Here is a 27,401-nt window from a genome sequence, read left to right as displayed (position 1 = left end):
ACCGGCACAGTTTGTTTTTGTTATCCTCTGGGCCATTTTGGGAGGAAATTATGAGCAAAATAATACAAATACCACAGAGCTAGGCATTCTTCATAAATGGGGACGGATTGCATGAAGAGCTGTATATTCTGGGCACACTGGCGGATTTGCAGAGATATTGTGGTGGGAGTAATTTTTGTGGCTCAAATTGCGTCATTTAAAAAGGAGGAATTTTTTTTTTTTTTTTTTTTTTTTTTACCTTATGCGGAAGGCGTGTGGCGCTGTTGATTGGGATGTCTGGGGGAGGTTTGATAGATCGCTTATTTGCGTGTAGTCCAGACTCGAGGAGAAGAGGTGGGAGGGAAGAAAGAAGACAAGGAGAGGAGGGAATGTGAGGCGCTAACGCAGCTCAAAACGGTTGAGTGGACTCGGGTCAGTTCTGGTGTGGGTGTGGGAGGGGTTTGGAGAGCCTGTTTTCGTCACTGAGAGTGAAGCTGAGGAGAAAGGGTGGGGGGCTCCCGGAGAGGGAAGAAAGATTTATGAAATGATAGGTGGTCGGTATTTGTTTGTCTCGACTCTTGCGTGCAATAAGACCCAGGGTTTTTTTACAATTCCTCCTTAAGGAGGTCGATGGCCACCCGGCGCGTCACACAGCGCCACTTAGCGCCGGCGTGACACCCAGCGGAGCCCTGGACACTCAGTCTCCAGTGGATACCGAGCTCCCCCCACTCTCCCTTCCTCTTCCTCTCTCTGTCAGTGCGTAGCCGCCGTGCGTTCTGCATGCGTCAAAGGAGCACCGTGCGTAACGGGAGAGTCGTGCGTAACTGGAGACAGATTTCTCTCCATTTTGCGCTCAGATTTTGGGGACCACTGGTGGTGCAGCGCTTACTGGCCGCTGGAGCTTTGCATATTTTTTGCTCCTGAGTCTCTTTCTCCCTCCCTCTCTCTTTTATCTACGCCAGCTGTACGTCAGAGCTGACATGACAACCGAGACCACTCAGCAGCAGCTGGACCCTCCGCCTCCTCTGAGATCCAGCCCGGCGTCCGGCGTCTTGCACCCCGCTATGCTGAGCCCACAGGCCGCCACGGAAAGCGCTTCTGCGGGCGCCAAGGGGAAGAAGAGCACCTCGGGTCTGAGGCGACCAGAGAAGCCTCCATACTCCTACATCGCTCTTATCGTCATGGCAATACAAAGCTCGCCGACCAAACGTCTGACCCTCAGTGAGATCTACCAGTTCCTGCAGGCTCGCTTCCCGTTCTTCAGAGGTTCATATCAGGGCTGGAAGAACTCAGTCCGACATAATTTGTCACTGAACGAGTGCTTCATCAAGCTGCCCAAAGGACTAGGCCGGCCCGGGAAAGGCCACTACTGGACCATCGATCCGGGCAGCGAGTTCATGTTCGAAGAGGGTTCGTTTCGGCGCAGACCAAGAGGCTTCAGGAGGAAATGCCAAGCCTTGAAGCCCATGTACCGGATGATGAACGGCATCGGCTTCGGCACCTCTATTCTCCCGCAGAGCTTCGACTTCCAGGCTCCATCCGCCACCCTTGCCTGTCACAGCAACAGCTACAACCTGGACATGATGAGCAATTCGATGGCTGGAGGATACGACGGCCTGAGTGGGGGCCACCATGTCCCCCACATGTCCCCCAGCCCCGGATCTACTTACATGGCGAGCTGCCCCGTCCCTCCGAGCGGGGAGTACGGGCCGGACAGCAGCAGCAGCCCAGTCCCGTCCTCTCCGGCTATGGCCAGTGCACTGGACGGCCATTCCCCGTACGCCTCAACGTCCGCGCATTGGGCTTCCTCCGGCGGCTCGCCCTACATCAAACAGCAGTCCCTGGCCTCCAGCAGCCCGGCGTCGTCCGGTTTACACTCCGGCATGTCGCCCTATTCTCTGGAGCAGAGTTACCTCCACCAGAACGGCAGGGACAGCCACTCAGCTGACATATCAGGTACCAACACCAGTTCATGACTCAAACTGATGAGCACTAAGCCAGTCTGATATGAGGCAGTCAGGTTAGAACACAAATTGAACATCTTTCTTTTAAACCTAAATATTATTTGCAGGAGAAACTGTAAAGATGTCCATTCCACCACAAAAAAAGATAACTGTTCAAATCTATTGAAACGCAATAATCCACATTTAGGTGTGTATTATAAAAGATGCTTATCTTAAAAAAAGGGGGGGGGGCGGGGAGAGGGGAGATTTTACCTATTTAAGATAATATATTTGTAATTAAATTTTGTTTTCCCATATTAGTTTTCATTTTAATTGAAAGTTAAAATGAGTTTTGCTTCAAACTCAAAATCAGATTTTAGGATCTGATTTTGAGTTTGAAGCAAAATAATAACATTAGCGTTGAAGTTTTTATTGGGTGGTTAAAAGTTGATTAAATTACACCCCAAAAAAATCCCATCAACATGCAGAGGTCTTATAATAAAATAGCAGAAAGGTTTTAAATAATAATGAGGCCTTTTTTGTTGTTGTTTGTTTAGAAAAAAAAAACGTTCAGTATTAGCGTCTGCATCATGTATAGTTTGCACGATTACTTTCTAACAGCCGTCCATTTGTTTGTAATTATTAAAACACATAACACACGTTTGCTTCTCTAGCTCACCCTCATTTACTTTAATTGAACTGAGTACAGCTTTACTGAAGTCTGGGGATTTCACGGGGGCGAGCCAACCGCGCCGGAGCCCAGAAAGGGTCCCAGAGGTTAACCAAACAAAGCCTGCGCAGGTCGGACCACACCGGCGGTGGACATACACTGCAGCGCATCCGCGTCGTTCCACTTTGCGCTGAGACTCAGTGGAGGATGCGAGCTGCAGGGTTAACGGTGCTGTCAGTCACGCAGGCTGCTGTGTTGTGTGTGTGGAGACGCGCGCAGAGCAGCGAGCTGTGGCCCGCAGGAGAAAGCCTGCTGTCTTCCCCCTGGAAAAAAAAAAACGCTCACATCTGGAGTCCTTATGACCCCCGATGAAGCCTCCGCATTTATTATTATTATTATTTTTTTCTGTTTCTGGAAACAGAAGCTCACGTTCAGATTCAAAATTCACTTTCAGCAGATCAGGTTTTAAAAAAGGAAATATGTTTTGGGAACGTTATGGGAACAGGACACAAACATCTGTTACCTCGGTCATATCTGAATCAAACGAATCAAAATAAACATAGGTAGTTATGTTAAAGAGCTGCCTTCGAAAATATAGTTGTTGGGTTTTCTTCCCTTTTTAAAAAAATAAATCAATTTAATTTCGAAACTTTAATTTAAAAAAAATATAACATTTTCTAACTTTAAATTGAAATTAAGACAATATCAGTGAGTTTATAGGGTATGTCTACTTTCATAAAACACTTTTGCACAGCTTATAAAAAAGGGCTTAAGCCTAATTTGAAAGATACAATCTGAGTAGTAATAATAACAGTGATATTTTGGCACAGTATTTCCTGCTTCATTGTCATAAGTATGATACACTTTTTCTCAGCCATTCTTCTAACAATGAATATCAGGTTTTCCAAAAAAAAAAAAGATATAAAAAATAAAAGAAAAAACCATTTACTGATATGCAAATACCCCCTTATTGATTCAAACATTTTTAACTGATAGAACAAATAATAAAAATACAAATACTGTTGCATGGTAGGAAAACCAGATAATAAACAAAGACTGCGCTGTTAAAACAGAGTTGTTAAAAAAATAATTGTCGGATCTCTCTGTAACTTCATAAAATAAGATAAAATTCTTAGTTGAGTTATTATTATTATTATTATTATTATTATTATTATTATTATTATTATTATTATATTTTCTGGATCAGGTTTTTTTGTTTATCTCTTGATTTTGTATTCATCTAGAATTTTAGAAAAATTTTCTGCGCGTTAGGAAAAACAATCAAACAAACAAAAACAATAATTTCTAAAAATGTTCTTTATGCAAAGAACATCAACGCTAATGTTTTTTTTTTTGTTGTTTTTGTTTTTATGAGGACGGCATATTTAAAACTCTGCTCCCCGTGTCTCTCTCCACAGTGGGCATTCCGCGCTACCAGAGCCACTCCTCGGTGTGCGACAGGAAGGACTTTGTGTTGAACTTTAACGGCATCTCGTCCTTCCACCCCTCGGCCAGCGGATCCTACTATCACCACCACCACCACCACCCGCAGAGCGTGTGTCAGGACATCAAACCGTGCGTGATGTGAGCTCGGACTCCCCGCAGAGGGAGGGATGGGGGGGGGGCTAGGGGAGGGGGGATGGGGGGCACCGACGGTCACAGTGAAACTGCAGCTCCGTCGTCACATCTGAAGAAGCAGAAGCAAAACAAGCGGACATGTCGATTTTGAAGGATTCGTGGACGCTATCCGCGTCCACTTTCACATGTTTGTCTTTTGAGTGCAACTTAAATATATCTATTTCTGTTGGACTTCAGGAGTAAATGCATTGAAGGAAACGAATGAAGAAACCCCAGAGGCCTCTTTAGTAAAAACCACTTCGCCTTTATGAACCCTGACGAGCTTTCTTCCTCCAAAGAAGCCTCAGAAACACCGACTGTTAATGCGTTTGCCCTTGTAACACGCGCAAACTACTTATAACCAATGTAACTATGACTTTTTTGTTGTTGTTGTTTTTACATTATTTGTATAAGTACACACACAACGCTTTAGACTTCCATGAACTGCAACAAATCTTGCACTTATTGTATAACCATTGCCAACTTTTTTTTTGACTTTGTAAAAGGTATCAATAAAGCTGATATATATTTTAGGACTTATGCCCCCATCATTGCAAACACAGGAGGGACAGCAGAGATGAGCCTCCAACGCAGAGCAGAAAGTAAAGTCACAGTCTGGCAGCAGAGACTCATTCATCTTCAAGACAGGGCGGATAATTAATGTGGGTCAATCGTGTTCAAACCGGGCAAAAATACGTTCAAAAGAAATTACTTCCCGTCTAAACACCGCGAAAATCGGGTTCAAAAGAGAAGAGTGAAAATACGTCTGACGTCTACTGAAGATTTTTGGAAAATTCGTCGGAATTGATCAAATGAGTTAATCGACATCAGCTATGTTCGACCTGGACTGGACAAACAGGCTTAAAAATCCCCACCCATTTATTTATAATTTATGGGCAAAAATGAATACAATTAAAAAATAGATCAAATATCCCGTAGACATCCGGTGGTTTCAGAGTACGATCTAAATTTTGTCTCCATCAAATAATGTTAAATTTAACGTATTTCATAATCATAATCTTTATGGCAATTTAAATGTATGCCTTTTGGTTTTGACTACAGGACAGGTTTATTAACACTCATACGCAAAATAATTCAAAATGCTTTACTTGAAACTGAAGGGACGCCGGTGAACACATTTCTATTAAAAACAAGAATTCCTCTAAAGTGATCATTCAACAACAAAATAGCTATGAGATTATGAAAATGAACTGAAAAAATAAATTAAAATAAATGATGACCTTTATGGGACTGCTGCAGGAAGCAGTCACGTCCAGCTCTGATTTAGGAGACACAACAGAAGGTTGAGGTTTTCAATGAGTTTGTCTGAGAAGCAGAAAAACTAAATGCTGCGTCTCCAACTACAGATCTGTTTTTTTATTGTTGTGTTTTCTTTGTTTTTTTTTCCCAGCAAATCCTGGTTGTCATTTTGGTTTCCTAAAAAGAGTAACATTTTTGGAATGTACCAACTACATTCTTTGGCTCCTTTTTTCTCTCTTTTTGCATATGATGCATATTTCTTAAATATTTGCATTTTTTTTAAACAAGACAATGACATTTTCTTTAGGATTATAATCTATTAGTATTTTTTTTATATTTGCTCCTATGATCACAAAGGAGTTGTTTCAATGTAAGATAAAGTTGAAATATTTCATATTTTAAAGCCAATGGACAGAATTTGTCCTTCTAAAATCTTCCTACATGTTTCTTTTTATTTGTCCCATCTTTCCATTGAGTTTCAGGATTTTCCTGAAACTCAATGTTTCAGGAAAATGTTTCAGGAGTTTCAGGATTTTCCTGACATTTCAGCAAATATTCACTGAGATGTGTGGAGCGATTGAATCTGAGCGCTACCTCTCAAATACTCTCTTTGCCTAATTATGTTTGTGTTTAATGCACATTTCTTACTTTTTGTAAAGTTTTTTTGTTTTTAATTCAGAAGTAAGATGATGCTGTTTTTCTTCTCCGAACATAAAATAATTTTACTGAAATTATACTGAGATTTCAACTTGGATATAAAAGACATTTTAGCTTTTAGCTTTTTCAGCTATTTAATTTTTGAAGTATTGCAGTATTTCTAATTGTCACTTGGTGCATACGTAATAGTAATCACCAAGCAAAAACAGACATCTTATGCAAAGAAAAAAAAGTGTGAAAACAGAGAAAATGAAGCAGTAATTTAAAAAGACAAAATATCAACATCAATGTATTTGGAGGCTGAGAATAAATACATTTATATTAAAACAGATTTGATTTAGGTAACTATGTAAGTGTAAAATAATTTCTAAAGTAAGTTCACTTCATAAATACATTTTTCAGAGCAAAACAAGTACTCTGAAAAATGAGTTTTTAACAGAAAACTGAATAAATATAAAGATGTACAAACAGTTTGCTCACGTGTACACTTTACTTTGCTACTTCTTTGTGTAAAGAAGAACTTTTGCACTTTTTGCTAACTCGACCCTTTAAGCAAAAAGACTGATGCAATGAGTGAACCTCAGGAGGCCAAACCTCTTTCAGAATCAAAGTCTAAAAAGACTTTTTAAAATTCAAATTTAGGCATCATTACGTGACTGTCATTGCCACCACCAGGCTGTTTTGCACAACTGACAATCTCCATGCTGACCATCCAGGGCTGTCAACATCCAGACGCCACATAAACAAATGAGCCATCTGAGGCTTTGGTAATGTAAGGACGTGGTATTTCCAGTGGGCAGTAAACAGATGAGACTGACACAGAGCTGCTTCGTCACACAAACACAAAGCAGACGTGGCTTTTACTCTGGGTTTGCTGCATCACATCTCTAACACAGGTATGCAGATGGTTTACAGGCTGCAGGTCTAAATTCAGCCACTGGCGTCTCCAGCTTCTTGCTACATGTGAGAAAAATGATTTTGCGCTTACCTCACTGTTTATCTGTCAAGTTAAACTTCTTCCAACCAGGAAAAACATGTCTATAGCGATGTGTAGTAACACTGAGGATGAGTCAGTATAAGACGTTTGAAAAAATGAACTATAAAATGTCATGAAAAGCTGCAGGTAAAATAGCATTTGGGATGGGATGGGCAGGAATTATCAGGGTAAAAATCTGTGCAAAATCCTGATCCTAATGAAGTTTCATAGTCATTTTGTGTACGTTTCAAACACAAACTGGTGCAATTCAGGACTCTTTTGTATAGAATGTTGACTTGGTAAAAATAAAATTTCAGCAGATTACATGTCTAAGAGAGTGGAAAGCTGAATTATAATTATTATATTAGGTTTCTGTTGATTTTATCCAATAACTCTCCAACACAGACGTTACAGACATTACTTCTGCAGATTATGGACTTCCGTGAAGACGATTCCCTTCAATAAACAAGGTTACACTGCCATCTAGTGGCCACGACCAACATCATACCAAGTTGTAAGAAACTCATACAGCTTGAAGCTAGTTGCATTTAGTGTAGATTGAAACACATGTTAGTTACTGTAAACATCTAAAAGCAAAGGGGAATAATTGAAATATTTATACTTTGGTCATTTATTTGTAACTGACTATCTGACATGCTTCGATGACATAAATCAAGCCCTGATGCCTAGTTGGGTTGATGACAACTTGCTCCAGCAAAACAAGATCAAACAAAATTTAGAATATGTATATGTATAAAAACATATTTATTCACAATATTACAAATCATCGAATTTAGGCACCACTTTTGAAAATAAGTGGTACAATTTTGTAAGCTTTTAAATGGTTTTCTACCTGAGAACGATTCACAAGAAAATGTAAGTAGATTTATTACAGGGAAAACTAACTAGCTAATTAACCAACTCATGAACCACACTCCGTAACACTGACCTGACCATGGTTCCCACCTGTTGCCAACTTCTCTGCAACCCCTGAAAGCTTTTGTTTTGCCACCATTTTTTCGGAGACCTCTTAGTCAGAGGTTTGATGGCTTTTTGTCAATGGTCTGACATCGGAGGCCGTTTGTTCTAATGTGTGAGGAGGTTTTCCTGAGATCTGAGGATGTCTTAAAATGTACATTATCTTTGATTCTAAAGGTTCTGAGGGGCTAGGTAGTCATATTGGATTTCCTGAACCTCAATTAAAGTTCAGCTGTCGAATAGTTCATTCAATTTTCAACTGAACAATTCTCCAATGCTCATGAAAAAACAAGACGGATACTGATCACAAGACAGATACTGACTCGTGGCCAGGAGACCACCAACAAATCCTGTTTTATACATTTTTACTTGGACTAGACATGCCAAACTTGTTTTCAAGAGGTAGTTTTCTGCATGTTTCAGATGTTTTCCTCCTCCAACACATTTGATTCAAATGTTATCACATTGTGCAGATACCTATAAATGCACTATTGATGTGATTTGGTTGTATTGGTTGTATTAGGACAGCAACATTTGAGACCTGATATTGGCCATCAATGGTCTGGACTAAATAGTAAGATTGGTATACTGTACAGAGTATTACAGTAATACTGTAATACTCTGTATTTCAGTATTAATACTGTATTACAGTAATACTAATAAAGTAATACAATATTACAGTAACGTTGATGTTAACAATTATTAACATCAATGTTAATAAATGTTATTAAAATTTATTAACATGTTAATAAATGTTAACATGTTAACATTTATTAACATGTTAACATTAATAAATCTTAACGTTTATTAATGTTAACATTTATTTAACATTAATAAATGTTAAACATTTATGATATTCAATGATGTTAACATTGTGTTTAGTACCAAAATGGCATCAGCTTTTACTGGTAAAACGTCAAACTCACAGTTAAAAATGGAGGGTACATTACGATTCTTTGAGGTTGCTTTTTGTGTGGGCTGCACAGTGGCGCAGTTGGTAGAGCTGTTGCCTTGCAGCAAGAAGGTTCTGGGTTCGATTCCCAACCCTGGGGGTTTGCATGTTCTCCCTGTGCATGCGTGGGTTTTCTCCAGGTACTCCGGTTTCCTCCCACAGTCCAAAAACATGACTGTCAGGTTGACAGGCCTCTCCAAATTGCCCCTAGGTGTGTGTGTGCATGGTTGTGTGTCTTGTGTGTCTCTGTGTTGCCCTGGGACAGACTGGCGACCTGTCCAGGGTGACCCCGCCTCTCGCCCGAAACGTTAGCTGGAGATAGGCACCAGCAACCCTCCCGACCCCACTGAGGGACAAGGGTGCAAGAAAATGGATGGATGCTTTTTGTGTCACTGGAACAACACTTGTTGACAAGGTGGAACAAATACATTAAACATTTTCTAATAGCTTTTAAGTATTTTCGTAGAAAGCTGAAAATGGCGACAAACGTTATTTTTCATCATCACAGTGATCTCACGCATACCTCAAACAACAACAACAAAAAAGGATTTGATGATAGGATAAACTTTTGGTCTGGCCCAGCTGGAATCCAGAGCTAAATTTGAAAGAAAATATGCATAATCACCAGCAGAGGGCTTTAGACACTCGGTCACGTCATGAACCGAGATATTTGGAGAACTAGTCTCCGTCTAAAGACTGAATGCCGAAACTGAATCACGAGATGGTTCAGCAAAGTATTAAGGGTGTGTATTTTCATGTAACCAGGTTAATGCATTTTTTTTTATTTTGGTTTTATTTATTTATATGTTACTTGCTTGATGAATACATAAGTATCTGGGGGAAAAGACTTAAATTGTTTATCAAAGTTTCATATTTGTAAAAATAAAATAATTATAAGCTCTTTTTTTCTTTGATGAATTGAGGAGCAGATTATTTCCCAGTGACAACTGGTTCACCTCTTCTCTGTAAACAGACTCATCACACCTTGAAATGAGCCCAAATTTGTGGCTTTTTTTCCCTTTTGTGCCAATTTTAGAATGGCGTTACTGTGGTTGGTAAAGGTTCAGTCATGTGTGTACTGCATTGAATAGAGAGGCGGGCTCATCATGCAGTCCTGTGGAGAGCCAGTGCTGACAGTGAGGGTGGTAGATGTCTGGAAACCCACTCAAACTCTCTGCTGTCGACCAGACAGGAAGCTCATGATCCACGTGACGCAGGAATGAGGAAGACTCTGATTGCTTTTAAAGTTTGTTTGTCATAGAAACCTCACCCCTGCTGACTTCTCTGGAGCCGTCTTCAGGGCATGGGCTCCAAATGTTGGGAATTAGCACCATGTAGTGGTGAAAGCAAACCACTACATGTTGCTATTCAACCATGTTGAACTTAAAATAACATAAAGGTACTGTACCATACTCCGTAGTGTATTATCATCCCTTACTTTAATACTCTGTACAGTATAATACCATAACATATTGTAGTGCACCCTAAAAAAAACCTTCTGTTATGTGTGCCATACCAAACTGTCTACATAATACTGCATCATGGTCATGTATATAAACTGTAGGTGAGAAATTAAACCCAAATGCAGAGCAGATGACTGCTCCATGTTTGTTTTGGAAAAACTTATTAAAAAAAACAAGGAATCAGCACAAATGAAACTGGAAGACAGCAGAGAGGAAACAAGCAGGCAGTCAGGGTTGCAGGAAAATTGGCACAGAAGAATCTGGCAAGGAAATAAAAAAGCTGGCAGGTGTTTAATGTACAGGAGCGTTGATGAGTGGCCTGATTAGACAGGAGGTCTGTCCAATCAGGAGAATGTAGTGAAGTCAGGGAAGAACCTGAGCAGGAAACTCAGGGAAGGGGACAAGGAAGCAAGGAATTGAACACAAAGGAAATAAAACAGGGTGAAAGAAAACTAATACTAGAATAGAAAATCAAACCAAAACTTAAATGAGTGGTGTTTATTTCAGCTATTTCAGATGTAAGAGTTCACTCTTGCTACTGGAGAGAGGGATGTCCAAACTTTTGTCTACAGGTTGCAAAGAGATCACTGATGATCATCTTGTTGTCACAGTCCAGGTAAATCTCTTTCTTTTACCGAGATTAAAACATTTCATCAGACGTCAACATGTGAACATTTCTGACTAAAGGACTAAACATTTATAGGAGTGTCCTAATTTTCTTCCATGACTTATTGTGAGCCTCTGCATGCTCAAACATGCTGCATTATTTGTAAATATTTATGACTTTGTGGTACTTTTTTTAATGTGAAAATGAAAACAGAATGAACTGGAAGTCAGTTAAACTTCCAGTTCATTCTGGAAGTTTAACTTCCAGAATGAAGTTAAACTTCCAGAATGTTTAACTTCCAGTTAAACTTCCAGTTAAACTTCCAGTTAACTTCCTGGAAGTTAACTGGATATTGCCCCCAATATTGGGGGCATATTGCCCCGATGAGGGCAATATGTTTCTGCACTACGATGCTTTGGGCCTCTTCAAATGCATTTGATATGTTTTTGGAAAGATCTCAAATTAAAGCAGACAGAGCATGTGTACCAATGCTACTGAACGAAGCACAAGAGTCAAAGTGTTTTCATCAAATCGGATTAGCACAACAGCCTTTTGAAAATATTAAATCAGGACATATGTTTTAGTTTTCAGAAAATACTTCTAGGTGTCAGATGTACCATATTATGATTTTTTATGAAACTCTGTATCTGTTGCTGTATTTGTTAAAAATCTGTCTTGGTTACTAAATTGTGGGATCTGAGACTGAAACCTACAGACACTTTTTTATGCATAAATCTGAAGATATGAAGACAGGGTCCTCAAAATAGTCTTAGAAATCCAAGCGCCATAGTACCTCAATCTGCCAGAGGACACACCTGACCGTCTGACAAATGCATAAAACAAACATTGATGAAGTGAGTCTCAAAATTCCCTGATGAATAGCTTCCAGAGCAAGGAGAAGAATTGTGCATTTAACTCATATCACCAGGTTTAAACTGCAAACCTAGCAAAACATGGCTGTCCACCTAAACTGACAGGCCAAGCAAGCAAAGCAATAATCAGACAAGTGGTCTTTATGCTTATGGTAACATTGGAGGAGCTGCAGTGTCATTTGCTCAGTTAGTAATCTATTGGCAGGAAAACTATTACTCATGCACTCCTTGTATTTTGGTCTCATGGAGAAGAGGGGAGATGAACAGACAATCATCCAAAGGCTTAGGCAAAAAACATCTCTGCTGAAATTAAAAATCATGATACAGAATGAAATATACATGTCAAAACAAAATTTGAGATTTTATTAAGCTATGATGAGAGAGACAAGTGCAGGTAAAATTTCACATTTTATTAAGTAAAAATCTGCTGACTCATGGAGTTTTCAATCTGCCATTACAAACTGATCCGAAGGAAATAATGAGGAAATATTTTTATTAAAAAGTAAAACTGAATTACACTTTGGCCTAGTTTAAGAAAACATTTGCGGAAATGCTATTAATTTACCAAGTCCCTGCCAAATAAGCCTTTTTTTAATGTCTGACAGAAAGTCAATTTTTGTAGATATTACAGCTTTTTAATAATGTTTTTAATTCAATTCAGATTTTGGGAATATTTATCAATAAGTTTAAAACATATACTGTTAGCTTTATCCTAAAAGATGAAGTTTAAGGGAGACAAAAAAATCAAAATGAAAATAAGGTCGAGTTAATGCTTTTCGAATGAATTCCACAAGAGGGCAGCATTTACCTGTAACATTTTGGACGCCTTTACATTAGCAGTAACTCATATTAAAAACGCTTTACTTGGACAAATATACAAAAACAAATAGACCTGGTAGATCTGTTTATGTGATATAAATACAAATCCGTTTTTTTTTTTTTTTTTTGTATTTTACCAATATTTACAAGTGTTTACTGAGTGTTAAGCAAACTAGAAATTAATTAAATTGTGTTACCACGCCAAGACATTAGAAGACAAATAGATCCTTGGAACAAGTCACTAACTAAGTGACCCATCTGGGAACATTTGCACCTGGTCCTTATTCCAAAGCAACATTTGTCATCCAGCTGTCTGCTCTCAGATATCCAGTTTGGGGTAAAAAGGAAAAAAAGTGACATTCTGAGAGGCATTCAGTGGCCTTGAGAACAGCTTTACCTTCCTCAAACTAGTCCGAGCCAGACCAGCACACAGAGAAATAATGTGCACATGAATGATTGGCAGTTATTTATTTGAAAACCAATTTTGAGGCGCTTTGGGCAAGCAGCTCTCAGAAAAGTGGAGATCATGGGGGGAAATTCTTCTGCCTTTAATTAGGCACTTATTATAAATACGGTGGGTGATGCTGAAGTCCCGGCAAGATGAAGTTCATAAGCAATTTTCTAGGATCCAAACGCTCTAAGAAAGAGCATCGGAGTTGTAATGCAATCAGCAATTCCCTCGTTAAAATGTACAAATAGCCATGCCTTCGGCAACATAAGTGCAAGTTCTACTATGCAGAGGAACATTAAACCTAACGCAAAAAAACTCAGTCTGAACCAGACAAGAAAGATTCCGTATCTGATACGATACCACACCAGTAGAAAGTGCACATTTTCCCCACTGGGGGCATCTTTAAGTAATTCTATGTTTATCCATTATATATATATATATATTAGTATTCTTAGTCGTAGTAGTTGAAAAACACTCAGAATGTGTCTATAACTGATGAAAAGCTATTGCAGCTTCATTGTCACAAAGTCGTAATCCAATTTATAAAATGCTTATTATATAGAAAAGGTCACAAGAATACTACTACTACTACTACTACTACTAATAATAATAATAATAATAATAATAATAATAATAAATTTTTTTATTATACATCGTGTATTTTTATAGTCTTACCACAAGGAGGCAGGAGTGTGCCGTTCTAATGAGCGGTTATGGCCGTCTCAATTAAAGTCCAGTTTTATGACGTATTTTTAATATTCAAACAAGCTTATTTACTAAGCAGGTCGATTCGATGTCATCTGCGTTTGTAGCAAAGTATCACCACATATTAAGACTTATTTTCTCTGAACCGTCATCTAAGGGACGGACCCTAATATCAGGAACAGATTGTTTTACCAGAGCCGTCACACCGAGTCACGCTGCGTGCGGAGCAGCTGATGAGCGCTGAGGTCAGCAGGGGTCCCCGCTCTGTCTGGACCCGCTGCGGAGCGCTCACCGTGCGGGGGGACCTCACAGGTGACGGCGTTTGCTTCCACCTCCTCATCCGGCTGCTGCTGCTCCTCATGTGGCCCCGCAGACACATGCAAATCACAGAACAGACATCGAGATTACAAAAACAAACAAACCAAAATACTTAGGTGAAAATTAACTGCTTTTACTTAAGATCTCAGAAATATATATATATATATATATATATATATATATATATATATATATATATATATATATATATATATATATATATATATATATATATATATATATATATATAAATAAAAAACCTCACAATTAACTATGACGGACTGAGTTTAAAAGAAAAAAAATCTGCTGTCATGGTAGTTTATAAAAACGTATTCTTCACATTTAGATTATCTAGATTCAGATAATTTTTCCTATTTTAGTCAAACTATTTTTTTAAGAATTTGAATTTTTTTTTTAAAGGATAGACAATAAAAAAATACTAATCATTTGAAATCAGCAGAATGATTTAAACCGTCACACTCGGTAAACTAATCGGAATTATGAAACTATTTAAAAGAGACGAAATTCTTATTTTTGTGACCCCTAATAATAGTAAATTGATAAATAAATAGAGCTGCATTCTTCCACCTTCCAGCGCACGGGTACATTTAAATCCACATTGGCTCCTGTTTATGAGATAAAAAAATAACTATATTTGTGTTTGTTTTCTCTCACTGATTTACAACCATTATAAAAATGCGCAAAAAAAAGAAGCAAAAATAAATAAATAAAAAAAGAAGCCGACATGCGTCATGCTGATTCTGAGCCATTAATCTAGAAAAAAATATTTAAAAAGATCTCTGTTTAAGTGTTTGGCCTATAGCATACATACAGTAAGAACAGACAAAATAGTCATTTTAATCATAAAAAATGTTGCTGTTGAATAATATTTTATTATTTATTAGTTTTATGTGTGATTTTTTTTTTATATATACAGATTACATTCTTATGATAGACTTGACAGAGGACTGCTTTTTATTTTGAACAGTTCTGATTTCTTCGGGAGTAAATCTCATCTGTCCTGAAGCTGTTAAAAATTTCTCTCAACGTCCTGATCGCAGCTTTCCAATGAAAAACCTGTCAGTCAGTCAGTCTGTCTGTCTGTCTGTCTGTGCCGGGACATTTGGAGCTTCTCGCCTCTCTCTCTCATCACACAGTGAATCTTTTGTCACCCAGCTCGACCAAATGATCTTCGTTTAACCCATAATTAGTTCCCACACACCACCCACCGGCACTGTGGGTGTGGAGGGCGGAGGCATCCTCGCTTTTTTTTTTTTTTCACTCTTTCATGTGCGTTTTGTTTATTCAGGGGCTGGACTGCAGCTGAGAGCTTCTCAGCCAGAAGAGTCATTGGTCTGAGCTTATTTTGCATTCCTAATCTATAACGCATGAATTCTAATTGTTAGATTTAATTAAAGGAGATTATTCTGCTATCGTTTAAAGGGAGGGGTATGACGAAAAAACGTTCCCCTTTAACTTTTTCGCACAGATCTGACATCGGAATGATGGATAGAATGAAACTGCAATTTGTTTAGAGCCGTCAAGTCACAACTATACTTGAACTCCAATTTCTTCTTTATTTTCTTACTTTTTCAAAGTATATACATTTTAGTAACTTTATAGTTTCCATTCTAAGATAAATCCAGATTTAGGCAATTAAGTTACATTTTCAGCACTCTGAGCACAACCTCAAAACATTTTAATAACTTCATTTCTTAGCTGACAGAAGAGGGAAGCAGGGAGAAGAAGGAGGGGGAAGAGGAGGAGGAGGAGGAGAAGGAGGAGGAAGGAGGAGGAAGGAGGTGGGGGTAGAAACTTTTATCGCTGTGCTCTTTTCCACAGGTTCATTTCGTCCCCCATTGGATGATGGAGCACACTGGATTCGGGGTGGAGCAGCTGGAGGAGCCAAAAGGGAAGGAAAAATGTAAGGCGTAAAGAAAAAAAAAAAAGGAAAAAGTTCCTCGCTGTGTCAGACTCAGGCTCCTCCAGCTTTCTTAGTTTCCCAAATGCTCGGTGCTGCAGCGTGAGCTCTGTCCGCGTCACCGTGGCGAGCTGCGGCTTGAAGGACTTACATACAAACAAAAACAAAAAAAAAAATAGAAAAAAAGAAATAGGACGGACAGAGAACCGAAAGAGAGCAGCCTAGAGGCTGAAGTTGTGACACGTTCTGCGGGGAAGAGTTTTGGAGAGGCAGGATGCAGGCGCGCTACTCCGTCTCCAGTCCCAACTCTCTGGGAGTCGTTCCCTACATCAGCAGTGACCAGAACTACTACCGACCCGGCAGCGGGTACACCGGGATGCCCGCGCCCATGAGCATGTACTCACATGCCGCCCACGAGCAGTACCAGGCCGGCATGGCTCGCGCGTACGGACCGTACACCCCGCAGCACCAGCCGAAGGACATGGTAAAGCCTCCTTACAGCTACATCGCCCTCATCACCATGGCGATCCAGAACTCCCCGGAGAAGAAGATCACCCTGAACGGGATTTATCAGTTCATCATGGAGCGGTTCCCCTTCTATCGGGACAACAAGCAGGGCTGGCAGAACAGCATCCGGCACAACCTGTCCCTCAACGAGTGCTTTGTCAAAGTGCCCCGGGACGACAAGAAGCCCGGGAAGGGCAGCTACTGGACCCTGGACCCGGACTCCTACAATATGTTTGAGAACGGGAGCTTCCTGCGGCGCCGCAGGAGGTTCAAAAAGAAGGACGTGCAGAGGGAGAAGGATGATCGGGACAGGCAGGGGAAGGACCCATCTGCGCGGCCCGCAGGTCGGGAGCAGGATCCGCCGGTGCAGGGCGCTCAGCCGGTGCGCATCCAGGACATTAAGACTGAGAACGGAACGTCATCGCCTCCGCAGGCCGCGTCACCCACCCTGGGCGCGGTGCCTAAAATTGAAAGCCCGGACAGCAGCAGCAGCAGCATGTCAACTGGCAGCCCGCACAGCGTCCCCTCCACCCGGTCTCTGAGCATGGAGGCAGCCGAGCACCACCACCACAGCCACGGCCAGGCCCCGGCGCAGGGCTTCAGCGTGGACAACATCATCACCTCATTGCGGGGCTCTCCGCAGGCCGAGCTCTCTCCGCCTCTCATCGCCTCCTCTCGGACAGGTATCACCCCGTCACTGTCGCTCAACTACTCCCCCAACCAGACCCCCGCATACAGCTCCGCCACCTGCAACCAGAGCGCCATCTCCTCCAGCTCCAACGCCACCTATCACTGCAACATGCAGGCCATGAGCCTGTACGCCGGGGACCGCTCGTCCGGCGGGCCCCTGGCAACTTCCACCACGGTGGAGGAGGCTCTGCCCGACTATTGCATCACTACGACCAGCGCGTCCCCTCTCGGCCAGGCGGGCCAGGAGGGCCACCACGGGCACCAGGGCCGGCTCGCGTCCTGGTACGGAGACCTGAGCCACCTGAGTCCGGCCTACCCGGCGCAGCAGCAGAACTTCCACGCTGTGCGGGAGATGTTCGAGTCCCAGCGGATCGGGCTGAACGGCTCCCCGGTGAGCGGGAATAACAGCTGTCAGATGGCCTTCCCGTCCGGCCAGTCACTCTACCGCACCTCAGGAGCGTTTGTTTATGACTGCAGCAAGTTCTGAAAGCCAAAACGTCCCCTTTAAATTAATAACTCGAGTATATATTTGCTCTATATTTTTTTTTGGCTGTACTTTTACTCTCCGAGTGGACATGAGAGATTCTGAGATTTTCCTTTCTTTTATCGTGAGCTGTGTTAACACCACCACACGTAAGTTTCTTTCCCTCTCACTTTGAGAATTGCTCCTACCACCTTTATGAATAGACTGTAAATTATAGCCTAATATAGTAATTTATTTTGGAGGAAAAGCAGGTGGTTGGATGGTGAGGACCAAACTCTTTTCCAGTTTTCTTGCTGCCTTTAAATCTGTCCCTGTTGTTGTATAGAAATTTACGGGGGAAGACTCTGTAGCCTGTACTGGCCTATTTTATTCATTCTGTAATTTGTTTAAAAAAAAATTCTGAAGGCATTGCAAGTTGTTTTGTTTAATAAAGTGCCGAATATTTGAATTTAATTGGAGTGATTTATTAGCATTTGGTGTAGAAAAAGGCCGTAAAACACATTCAAAGTAAAACTAAAAAAATAAAATAAAAAATAAACAAACGTGCTTGTAAATCGCTAAATGCAAAACTAATTATTAGATAAATTTAAAATGTGAATAGTTCTTTTTACAGCATGGGCAGCGAGCGTGTTAATAGAGGCGACGTTTTACATGGTATGTGAAAACTACTTAGTGAATTTTCTTTAAACGTTGATGAGTGCGGGACAAAGATCCTGACGCCGTACGTAGCTGTTTTTACACCAAAAGAGAATTTTCTCACATTTCCCTGAGCTACAATCACCTCCTGTTCGCCCCCAACAGGAGGTGAACTCTGCAGCCGCCCTCTCCTCTTCCCCCCCCCCTCCACCCCGCCATTGGCCTCACCTGTACGCCGTGTATTTTCAGTGTGTGAGCGTAAACACCGGACGTAAACAAACTCACGTGTGACATCAGTGCGGCCTGAGCTCAGTCAGAGGCCTTGTCAGCAAAACAAATCAGTCAAGTCACAAAGCGCACATCAGGCTTCTGTCTGGCTTCTGTTTCATAAACGATGGGAGCGTTTGGATGCAGAAGAAAAAAAAAAATATGGTTGCAGCTGCATTTGTTTTGGACGTCTTCGGGTGGAGAGATTTTTCTCTCTTTTTGTTTTTTTTTTTTGCTGCAGGTCTAGACCCTAAAGGTCCCTGCTGACGCATGATGAGTGCGCTCTGATGGATGAGATATCTGGCCGCAGGGACGCGATACAGGCCGGCCTGCTCTGCATTCAGACAGCAGCAGGCAGCGATTGGAATATGGCAGCTGTCAGATGTTTATTTTCCTTTTTTCTTTTTTTTTTTACTACTTCCTTAATTACCCCCAACCCCCACCCCACCGACACCCCCAGTTGAAAAACATAGAGCTTCAAAGAAAGAATCAGAGATAGCAAAAGTAATACTAATACTATTGGTAATAATACATGTATTTCGAGCAGCTTTAAATCGATTTTTTTAAACCTTTAGTTCACCAGAAAAAAGAAAAAAAAATCCCATTGGGAGTATCTATTTCTATTTCAGTGTCCAGACAGAACATTATTATAACTAATCATTTTAAAATGACGTACAAAGGGACACATTTTAAACCGGCATAAAATAGCAGCAACAGCATTAATTGTTATTAATGCAATTGGTGACGTTGTCCATAAATACTTTCGTTAAAAATAGTCATATGTTGCAAACAATTGCTAAAGATAATAGCAGTGGAAATGATAATTTGACGAAAATCTAACGACATCACCTCAGATGCGGGCCAATTATAGAACTGCTATTAATAACAACAATAATAATGAGACCAATTATCGTCACAGAAATTACGTCAAAAATAATCTTAGACGCTACTGACGTTGACCCATGATGGAATTTATTAATACACACATTATATTCTGGCCAATAACAGCAATAATTGTAATTTCCAGATTAAATCGTTTGTTCGTTCAATGTATTTTGCAGCCACTCTGCAGCCTGCAGGCACAGACAGGGATGATTGGGATTTCAACAAGAGTGCGTGTTATGTGTTAGAAGGTAATTGTGTGTGTGTGTTTGCTCGGCTGAATAAGCTGCAGTGAAAGCTGACAGTCGGTTTGAGGCCTGTGTGGTTGTGACTCTGCTGTAAAACAATAAATGAGAGTAATTTCCAGCGCACAATCTCTCCCCTAAGGCCACAGCAGGATGAGTCAGGATCACCGGAGCTGGAACGCAAACAGCGCGTTGTTTGGCTTCACCGCGGCACTTTCCACAAAGAAAGGGAGGTGGTAACGGGCTCAAATGTAACATGCATCCCCCCCCCCCCCTGACCTCCCAATATAACGCGTATTGTGTGTATAAAGGTGCTCTAATGATGCCGAAAAGCGTATTTTTTTCGCTCCCAAACAAACGTCCTTGTGATTGATGCGGCTCTCCCGAGGCAGGAAGGGAAACCCAGGCACTCCGGGCGAATCGTTTTTCATCCTGAGGACAAGACAGGGGGGGTGATGGAGGTCAGTGGAGAGGATGTCAACAATGCACTTTAGGAAAGGACGGTGAGAAGCCTGTCACTGCCTTATCTTAAAGCACCTTCTCTGGACTCGTGTTGTCGTCGATGCGGCTTTGCAGGCCTGCAGCGCAGAAAGTCCCCTGAAGACTTCCAGAGGAGCAGGGAGCCTTTCTGCTGCCAAGCCGCTTTCCAAACGCGCAACGTTACATCCAGAAGGATTTATTAAGACATTAACGAGCCGTGATGAGTTGGAGGTGTTACTTAAAAAAAAAAAAAAAAAAAAGGGAAAAAAAAATTGGACCACTTACTTCAAGGCATCAGGCGTGCATAGGTGTTTCAATGGCTTCAGTTGCGTGTCGTCGAATTCAGAGCTGAGTTTAAGGATCAACGCGCAAAACCACAATTACACAAAGGTTCTCTGCAGAGAAATCAAATAACATTTATTTAAGTTCTTGCAGATTTTAGGTGGGATCTATCAGGAAGTAAAGCTGCAGAAATGAAAGTTACTTTTCGGGGAAGTGTTTTTTTTCTTGATTGGACTTGACTATAATTTTTACTTTGCCCCCCACAGCACAACTTTTATTTTTTTCACTGCAATAAAAACATTTAAAGCTATTAACCTAATTATTGATGCAATTTCTGCGCGTTTAATGTCCAAATTTAGATCAGAAATGAAAGAAAACATTTTTTTGGGGAAAATATTTGTAAAGCCATTAAATTAGACCCAAAAATCCTGCTAATGTCTCACTTTAAAAACACATGGACCGCATGTAATAATATATGCGGTCGATTTTAAACGCGTAATTGCGCGTCTGCTTGAAGACTCAGGTGTGTTCTGAAAGTCTCTGGGAAGCAGAGGCAAATATGCAGCAGCAGCAGCAGCAGCAGCAGCAGCAGCACACCGCCCCTTTCTGCATTTAATACAGCAGGATTGTCACAAAAATAAAGTTTATTCTGCTGGATTTCTGGACACTGTGAAGGAGTCCCACTGAGAGCAAACCTCGACCTGCTTCATACACCGGACCAGCTTAATGCCTCTAAAAGGTTCAACGTGTGTCGGATTAAACTCTGGTGTTTTTGTTTTACGTCTCATTTTTAGCCAAGCGTCGCGTTCGGCCATTTAGAGGAGATTTAAAATTGATGTAATTCAGCTTCACCTGAATTTAGGATAAATTAATTTGAGCTTGGTGCATTAATTAAACACTTCAGTTATCACGCGCGTGTAATAGTGCGTTTCACACTGTGTACAAAAACAAAAAAAACATTAACTCTATAGAGCATTGCAAGTGAAAATAAAATTACAGCCTATTGCAGATAATCGCTGCGTCGCTTATCTATACAGCACTAGAAGTAAACAAAAGTTCAGTCTGCGCATGTGTACCTGAAAGCTGACGTTTGGAAGGAAGGGGAGGGGAGGGATCTATTTACACGCAGTTTTACCGCTTAGACTTTTCTTTAAAGTCTTCCATCTTCGAAAACTCCGAAGAAATTAAATTCCTTTAATCTTCTAAAACTTTTATTCCGCTGTCTGGACGCTTTCATTTGTTCCTCCTCCAGCTGCAAAGCTCAGTCAGCTTCTTTGTGCGCCAACAGTAGACCTGATCACAGGACTTTGCTTTAATTGTTGTTGAGGGATACATGGTGCACCTGTGTGAGGCCACTAGCTGTGTGTGTGTGTGTGTGTGTGTGCGTGTGTGTGTGTGCTGAGGTTACAGGGGCGCAAAACAACGCCAGGGCCACATCTGTTTCCTATTCGGGCTTCGCACAGACGCAGCGACGTCCTGGACGATCACATGGAGAACTTGAGACGTGCTGAAGGTGTCGTCCCGCAAACAGGCAGAGGGGGTTTGTGAGGTGGTCCCCTTTCTGCTCAGAGCCGCTCTCTGACGCCTTCAGGGCTCGACTGAATGCCAAACCTTCCTCCTGCTGAACTGTAGGCAGCAGTGTGGAGAAAAGAAACGGCGTTTAATCCAGAAAAGGGGCAGATTTCTAAATTATTCGCCGCATTTCGCTTCGAAGCACTTTAGTATTTTTTGAAAGCCACTTATTTTAAATTAATTGTTTTACTAATTATGGTATGCAGGGAAATTTATTCAGGGATTAAAAGAAGAAAAAAAACAACAATGCAAAATAGCATAAAAACAAAGTGAAAAAGCAGCGGATTTTGAACTTTGAAATGAAATATTTTCTAAATTTAGCTCCTGGAGTCACTTTCATTAAAAAAATTACATGTATAAATAAAATTTAAAAAAAACGAAAATAGCTTCCCTATTATTGTTAAGTAGAAAGGTTCTTCTAGTCCTTAATGTTACAAAAAGACGCAAGAAATATCACATTTATTACCGATTACTCCAACTCGTATGGCAAGATATATTTTAAGAGGTCGGACGTACGTCTGTGGAATCTATCTGCAACTTCGTCAATTCAGAATTCGTGCAAATATGGACCAATCCCATCTGATAGAATCAGGACCAGGGGCTTTACAGGAGAGGGCAGAGAGCCGCCTGAGAGCGGAACTCTGGCAAACCGAGAGAGACGCGCTTTCTTCCAAATAAGAGAGCAGAGAAAAGAAAACCTGGAAGATCAGAGGAAGCAGAGATGACATAAAGGAAGTGTTTGCAGAACCGGAAGACGAGAAATAAATAATTACAGTTTCATTTTTTTATATTTCCACTCAGCAAACAAAAATGATAGAAAAAGACAAATGCACATAATTTCCTATATATTTTATTATCCCTCTCATAGCCCTTCGTCATCATTAAGTTAAAAAAAAAAAACCCAAAACAAAACAAAAAAACACGTTAAAAGAATGCCCCCCACTGAAGCAAAAATCTCATTAACATACGAGTCAAAAGTAATATTCGACTTGATTCATTCTTATATTTTTTGGTCATATTTTAAAAAAGGGATAAAATCAAACCTTTAAATTAACTACACCACAAAAGATAACAGACACATAAATAAAATCTTAAAATTTGCCTTTCACATAAAACCTTGCATGGTCAGTGTTTGAATGTAAATAAACAAAACAATCTAATATATCAACCTGACACAGTACCAAAAAGACAGAAAGGCAACAACTGGCTCTTGATTAGAAAACAAAAGAACAACAATAATTTCATTTAGAGAAGAAGAGATAAAAAAAAAAAATGGCTCTGCGGCTGTTTGATTCAGCGTAGAACCATGGAGTGCTAAAACATCTCCATCCTGTCTGCATGAGCTTGTCTGCTTTCAGGCATTTGGGTTTTTCCTCATGAGCTCGATGTCAGATTCCAGCATCTCCTTCACCAGCTCCTGCAGAGACATCAGATTTTCACAGGAAATGGTTAATGAGTCAAATGGAAACGCGTCTCTTAAGAAATATTTGTATTTGTTTGACTGGAGCGGGTTTGATTCCGGGGCCCGAAACGAACGAGGATCCCAACTCTCTGTGACAAGCAGTGAGGAGGATCGTTTAGTTTAACAACGTGTAGCAGCAGGTATGCTGAGAAATGCTCACCGAGTCCTCGGAACTTTTTATAAAAGTTGACGAGAGAGAGAGAGAGAGAAACTGTTTTTAGTGTTATTTTAGCTGATACAAATTTATTCTTATGTAATTATTTTTGTTCTTGAGCAGAACTTGTGATCAGCTGAAAACAATTCTCTGTTTTTACTGCCTTCTTTGAACATAATTGCCTCTTTTAATTAGCAAAACCAAACTTATGTTAGAGTGAGATGAAATTTGCAAGTTTTTATGAAAAGAAACAAAAACACATGATTAAATATTGTGCTTTTTGCCTATAAAATGGAATTTAGCTGAGATAATGAAATAGATGAAAACCATTTTACTGTATTTATATTTTCTTATACAATTTTGAACATTTTGGATGCCAGATGAATAAAAACATTCAGTTTCAGAGTATTTTTTTTCTTTTTCTGAGATACCATTTTGTTAGATTAGCTACAACTAACATTTATGCTATTGGGACTAAAATAAAAATTTTTTGCTAATCCTTTTTAGGGCTCTTATTGCCAGTTGGAGTATACCGAATGCACTCCATAATCTGTGGATTCAGTATAAATATATTTTATACGTTTATTGAATTCTCAACAACTCAAACAAAATCTAACTGCCAGGTAAAATCTGTTCTGATTTTGGCAGTGAAATATTTTTTTTATTTTCTGTCCACAAACACTACATTTATGAAACTTTTTTTTTTTTTTTTGATATCTATAATTGTGTTTTTCCATCAAGTGTTGCATTTGTGTGAAGCAAATGATTACGACGCACCTCAAAAGTAACCTGCGGTTTCCAGCCCAGCTTCTGATACGCCTTGCTGCTGTCGCCTTGCAGGAAGTCCTGAGAGAAAGGAAGGAGGGTAAGGGAAGAGGAGAAAGGAAGGGAAAGAGAAAGAGGGGGAAAGAAAAACAAATCATGTGTCATGTCTGATCTGATGGCTGGGAGCAGGCAGGGGAATCCTGCTGACATGAAGACGCTCTGAATTCAGCTTCAAAACTTCCAATGGGACAAATAAGTTGGAGGGTAATGATTTGTTTTGCCATTTTTTATTTTTTTCTTCATGTTTTCCTTCCATATTCATACACACGTTAACACAGACACACGCTATCTCCTCTCGTGGGGGGAAAAGCAGGTCACAGAGTCTCACTGGCCATCAATCCCCCCCTCCCGGCTCCCCACCTCGGTTCTGTCCAGACGGCCCTCGTCGGTGCCAAAGCATGATGAATTGTGGGACTCTGGTGGTGTAACCCCCAGCTCAGGACCCCCCACTCACCCCCTCCTTGAACCCCTAACTCATTTCCCCCCCCGTTGTGTTTTGCTCTGGGTTCAACATCCAGTTAGACCTTCCTTCAGACCACCAAAGAGTCAGAAAAAGAGCACGGAGGAAAAAAAAAAAACGTTCTCCTGTACGTTGTTTTTAAAGCTCCCCACTTTTTGCTGACTCCCTCTTCAAACTCTCCCTTTTTTCATCCGTCACTCCTCACTCATTTATATGAGTGTCAGAAACGTTGATGGCTTACAGTCGCTTGACAAGAACAAGAACAAGGCTCTTTATTTCTATTACTGTTACCTAATTCTCAAGCAAAGTCAGAAATAAATGATAAAACTTCTTGGATATCTAATTAACAGTTATATTATAATACTTGGGTCATATTTAAAAGAAATAATAATTTAGAAAAATTGTATATATATATATATATATATATATATATATATATATATATATATATATATATATATATATATATATATGTCAACTTTGACTCTGATGTCAATGTCAAATGTGTTGATATAGCACTTTTTAAAACAGGTTGAAACTGCACCAAAGTTCTGCACAAAGACACTTAAAAACGTCTTTTCAGTAGAATAAAATGATGCAAATAAAATAACATCACAACAACAACAACAAAAGTGACAGAATCAGACCTCAACTGAATGCCAACAAATAAAAAAATAAGTTTTAAGAAGTGATTTAAAATGACTCAGATTTAATCTGAAAAGGAAACTTATTCTAGCAAATAGGAGCAACAACAGAGAAAACCCGATCTCCTTTGCTCTTAAGTCGAGTTCGAGGGACATTTAACAGCAACTGATTATTTGATCTCAAAGTCGTGGACACAGAGCGTAGTTTCAAAAGATCATGAAGATAAGAAGGGGCCAACCCTATTAAAACTTTAAAATCTATCGGGAACAATAACAAAATGTCAGATGTTTATGTTCATTTTTTCTTCGTGTATTATTTCAGTCTCTTTGATCTTAAAACACATTATTTGTAATTACAAAAAAATACATAAATAAATACATAATTACACATTTCACAAAGAAAACCTTTGCAGGAGGAGTTGGGGTTCATAAGTCAAAACCCACAACGTTCAATGTCTTGTGCACATCTCATGTAAAGATTCGGTCTGAAGGAGGACACACACTGATCCAAGGCCACTTAGATGAGAAACACATGGCTAATGTGTGGATGAATGAACAAATGATCTTTAAAAAGGATTTGGGGACGCGACGCACCTTAATGTTGGAAAGATATTCTGGATTTAAAAGAGCGAAAAGTACTTTTCCAAGTCAAATATTTTCATCGTTTTTTTTTTTTTTTTTTTTAAGAGCACGGATAGTTTGGCAGCATATTAATTCATTCAAACTTTTGCACCATCAAGCTGCAGCCAGAAGACAAAAGTCTGCATATTACATAAGCTTGAGCTATTTTCTGCAAGATCCAATCTCTTCTCAGTACTATCTACATTTGGAAATTAGTTCTCCATAGTTATCCATTAAATATCTTGACCGACTCTCAGCTCTGGTTCTGCTTAATTTCTTACATCTCACTTCGTTAGCCCTGATGACTTATTTACATATTTCATAATTTACAATACGTCTCTTAAAGCTCATATAGAACAACAAAACATTGTGCTGCATGGCAACATATTGAGTCATTTAGAAAATTAGTAGAAAAGACAATAAAAAAAAGCTCAAATATAATGTAAAATAAGAGCAACGAAGTCTTGACAGAAGTTGAGAATTTAAACTGCTTGAAGCAGGAAGCTGTTCAGCAGTCAGGTGGGTTGGTTTGTGGGGATGAGGCACCCAGCAGTTCAAAAACTTCATGGAGCAGAACGAGGAGAGTCTGACAACGCTTCCATCCCTCCTGAACAAAAGGTAGAGACACACCAGCAACTCTTACCGCTTCCTTCCACTGCACTCTGCAGAGTCCTCCTTTAATTTCTGATTCAGACATGGCGGATTTTATGCTTCATACATTGTTCAGCACTTTGATGAAATCAAAGCTGAATCCCACTTGCTGGAGTTATCCCTAGGGCCACAGCTCTACACTCCCTCTTAATTCAGGGAGGTTAAAATTTTTCAGAGGAACGGGACGCTCCTTTAAGAAGCATGATCGGTTCACACTCACGTACGTGGCCTAATATGCTCATCTTGTATTGTGCAAGCAGTTCTCAATCCTCTGGCACACATGCATGTTAAGAAAGAGAAAAGCCAAATCTATTTTACTGCAAAAAACTAAAAATCTATTTGACTGGAATT

General features: G+C 40.1%; 3 protein-coding genes across 3 annotated transcripts in view; 2 read left to right on the top strand and 1 right to left on the bottom strand.

Annotated features, from left to right (window-relative positions):
- Positions 1 to 5,960, top strand: foxf2b (forkhead box F2b). Its single transcript, XM_081606190.1, has 2 exons — positions 1 to 1,935; positions 4,011 to 5,960. The coding sequence occupies exons 1-2, from the start codon at positions 960 to 962 to the stop codon at positions 4,178 to 4,180; spliced, it is 1,146 nt and encodes a 381-aa protein (XP_081462316.1). The 5' UTR covers positions 1 to 959; the 3' UTR covers positions 4,181 to 5,960.
- A 10,066-nt stretch (positions 5,961 to 16,026) lies between these two features.
- foxc1b (forkhead box C1b) lies at positions 16,027 to 18,322 on the top strand. Its single transcript, XM_081606184.1, has one exon. It carries the CDS (start codon positions 16,463 to 16,465, stop codon positions 17,870 to 17,872), a length of 1,410 nt encoding a protein of 469 aa, XP_081462310.1. The 5' UTR covers positions 16,027 to 16,462; the 3' UTR covers positions 17,873 to 18,322.
- A 4,745-nt stretch (positions 18,323 to 23,067) lies between these two features.
- gmds (GDP-mannose 4,6-dehydratase) overlaps positions 23,068 to 27,401 on the bottom strand; it is a 173,784-nt gene continuing 169,450 nt past the window's right edge. Inside the window, exons 10-11 of the mRNA XM_081606187.1 lie at positions 24,627 to 24,695; positions 23,068 to 23,650 (exon numbers count right to left, since the gene is read on the bottom strand). Of these exons, the coding sequence (XP_081462313.1) occupies positions 23,588 to 23,650; positions 24,627 to 24,695 (132 nt within the window). The 3' untranslated portion in view covers positions 23,068 to 23,587. The remainder of the gene's footprint in view (positions 23,651 to 24,626; positions 24,696 to 27,401) is intronic.

The sequence above is a fragment of the Poecilia reticulata genome, chromosome 4 (assembly GCF_904066995.2).
Source record: "Poecilia reticulata chromosome 4, P_reticulata-male-v2, whole genome shotgun sequence".
Lineage (NCBI taxonomy): Eukaryota > Metazoa > Chordata > Actinopteri > Cyprinodontiformes > Poeciliidae > Poecilia > Poecilia reticulata.
Note: the sequence above shows the minus strand (reverse complement) of the source record. Positions and strands in the feature narration are given on the sequence as shown.

Coding starts and splice junctions, on each gene's coding strand:
- foxc1b (XM_081606184.1), top strand. CDS start 16,463: ATGCAGGCGCGCTACTCCGTCTCCAGTCCCAACTCTCTGGGAGTCGTT.
- foxf2b (XM_081606190.1), top strand. CDS start 960: ATGACAACCGAGACCACTCAGCAGCAGCTGGACCCTCCGCCTCCTCTG. Junction 1,936..4,010: donor CCACTCAGCTGACATATCAG/GTACCAACACCA, acceptor CTCTCTCCACAG/TGGGCATTCCGCGCTACCAG.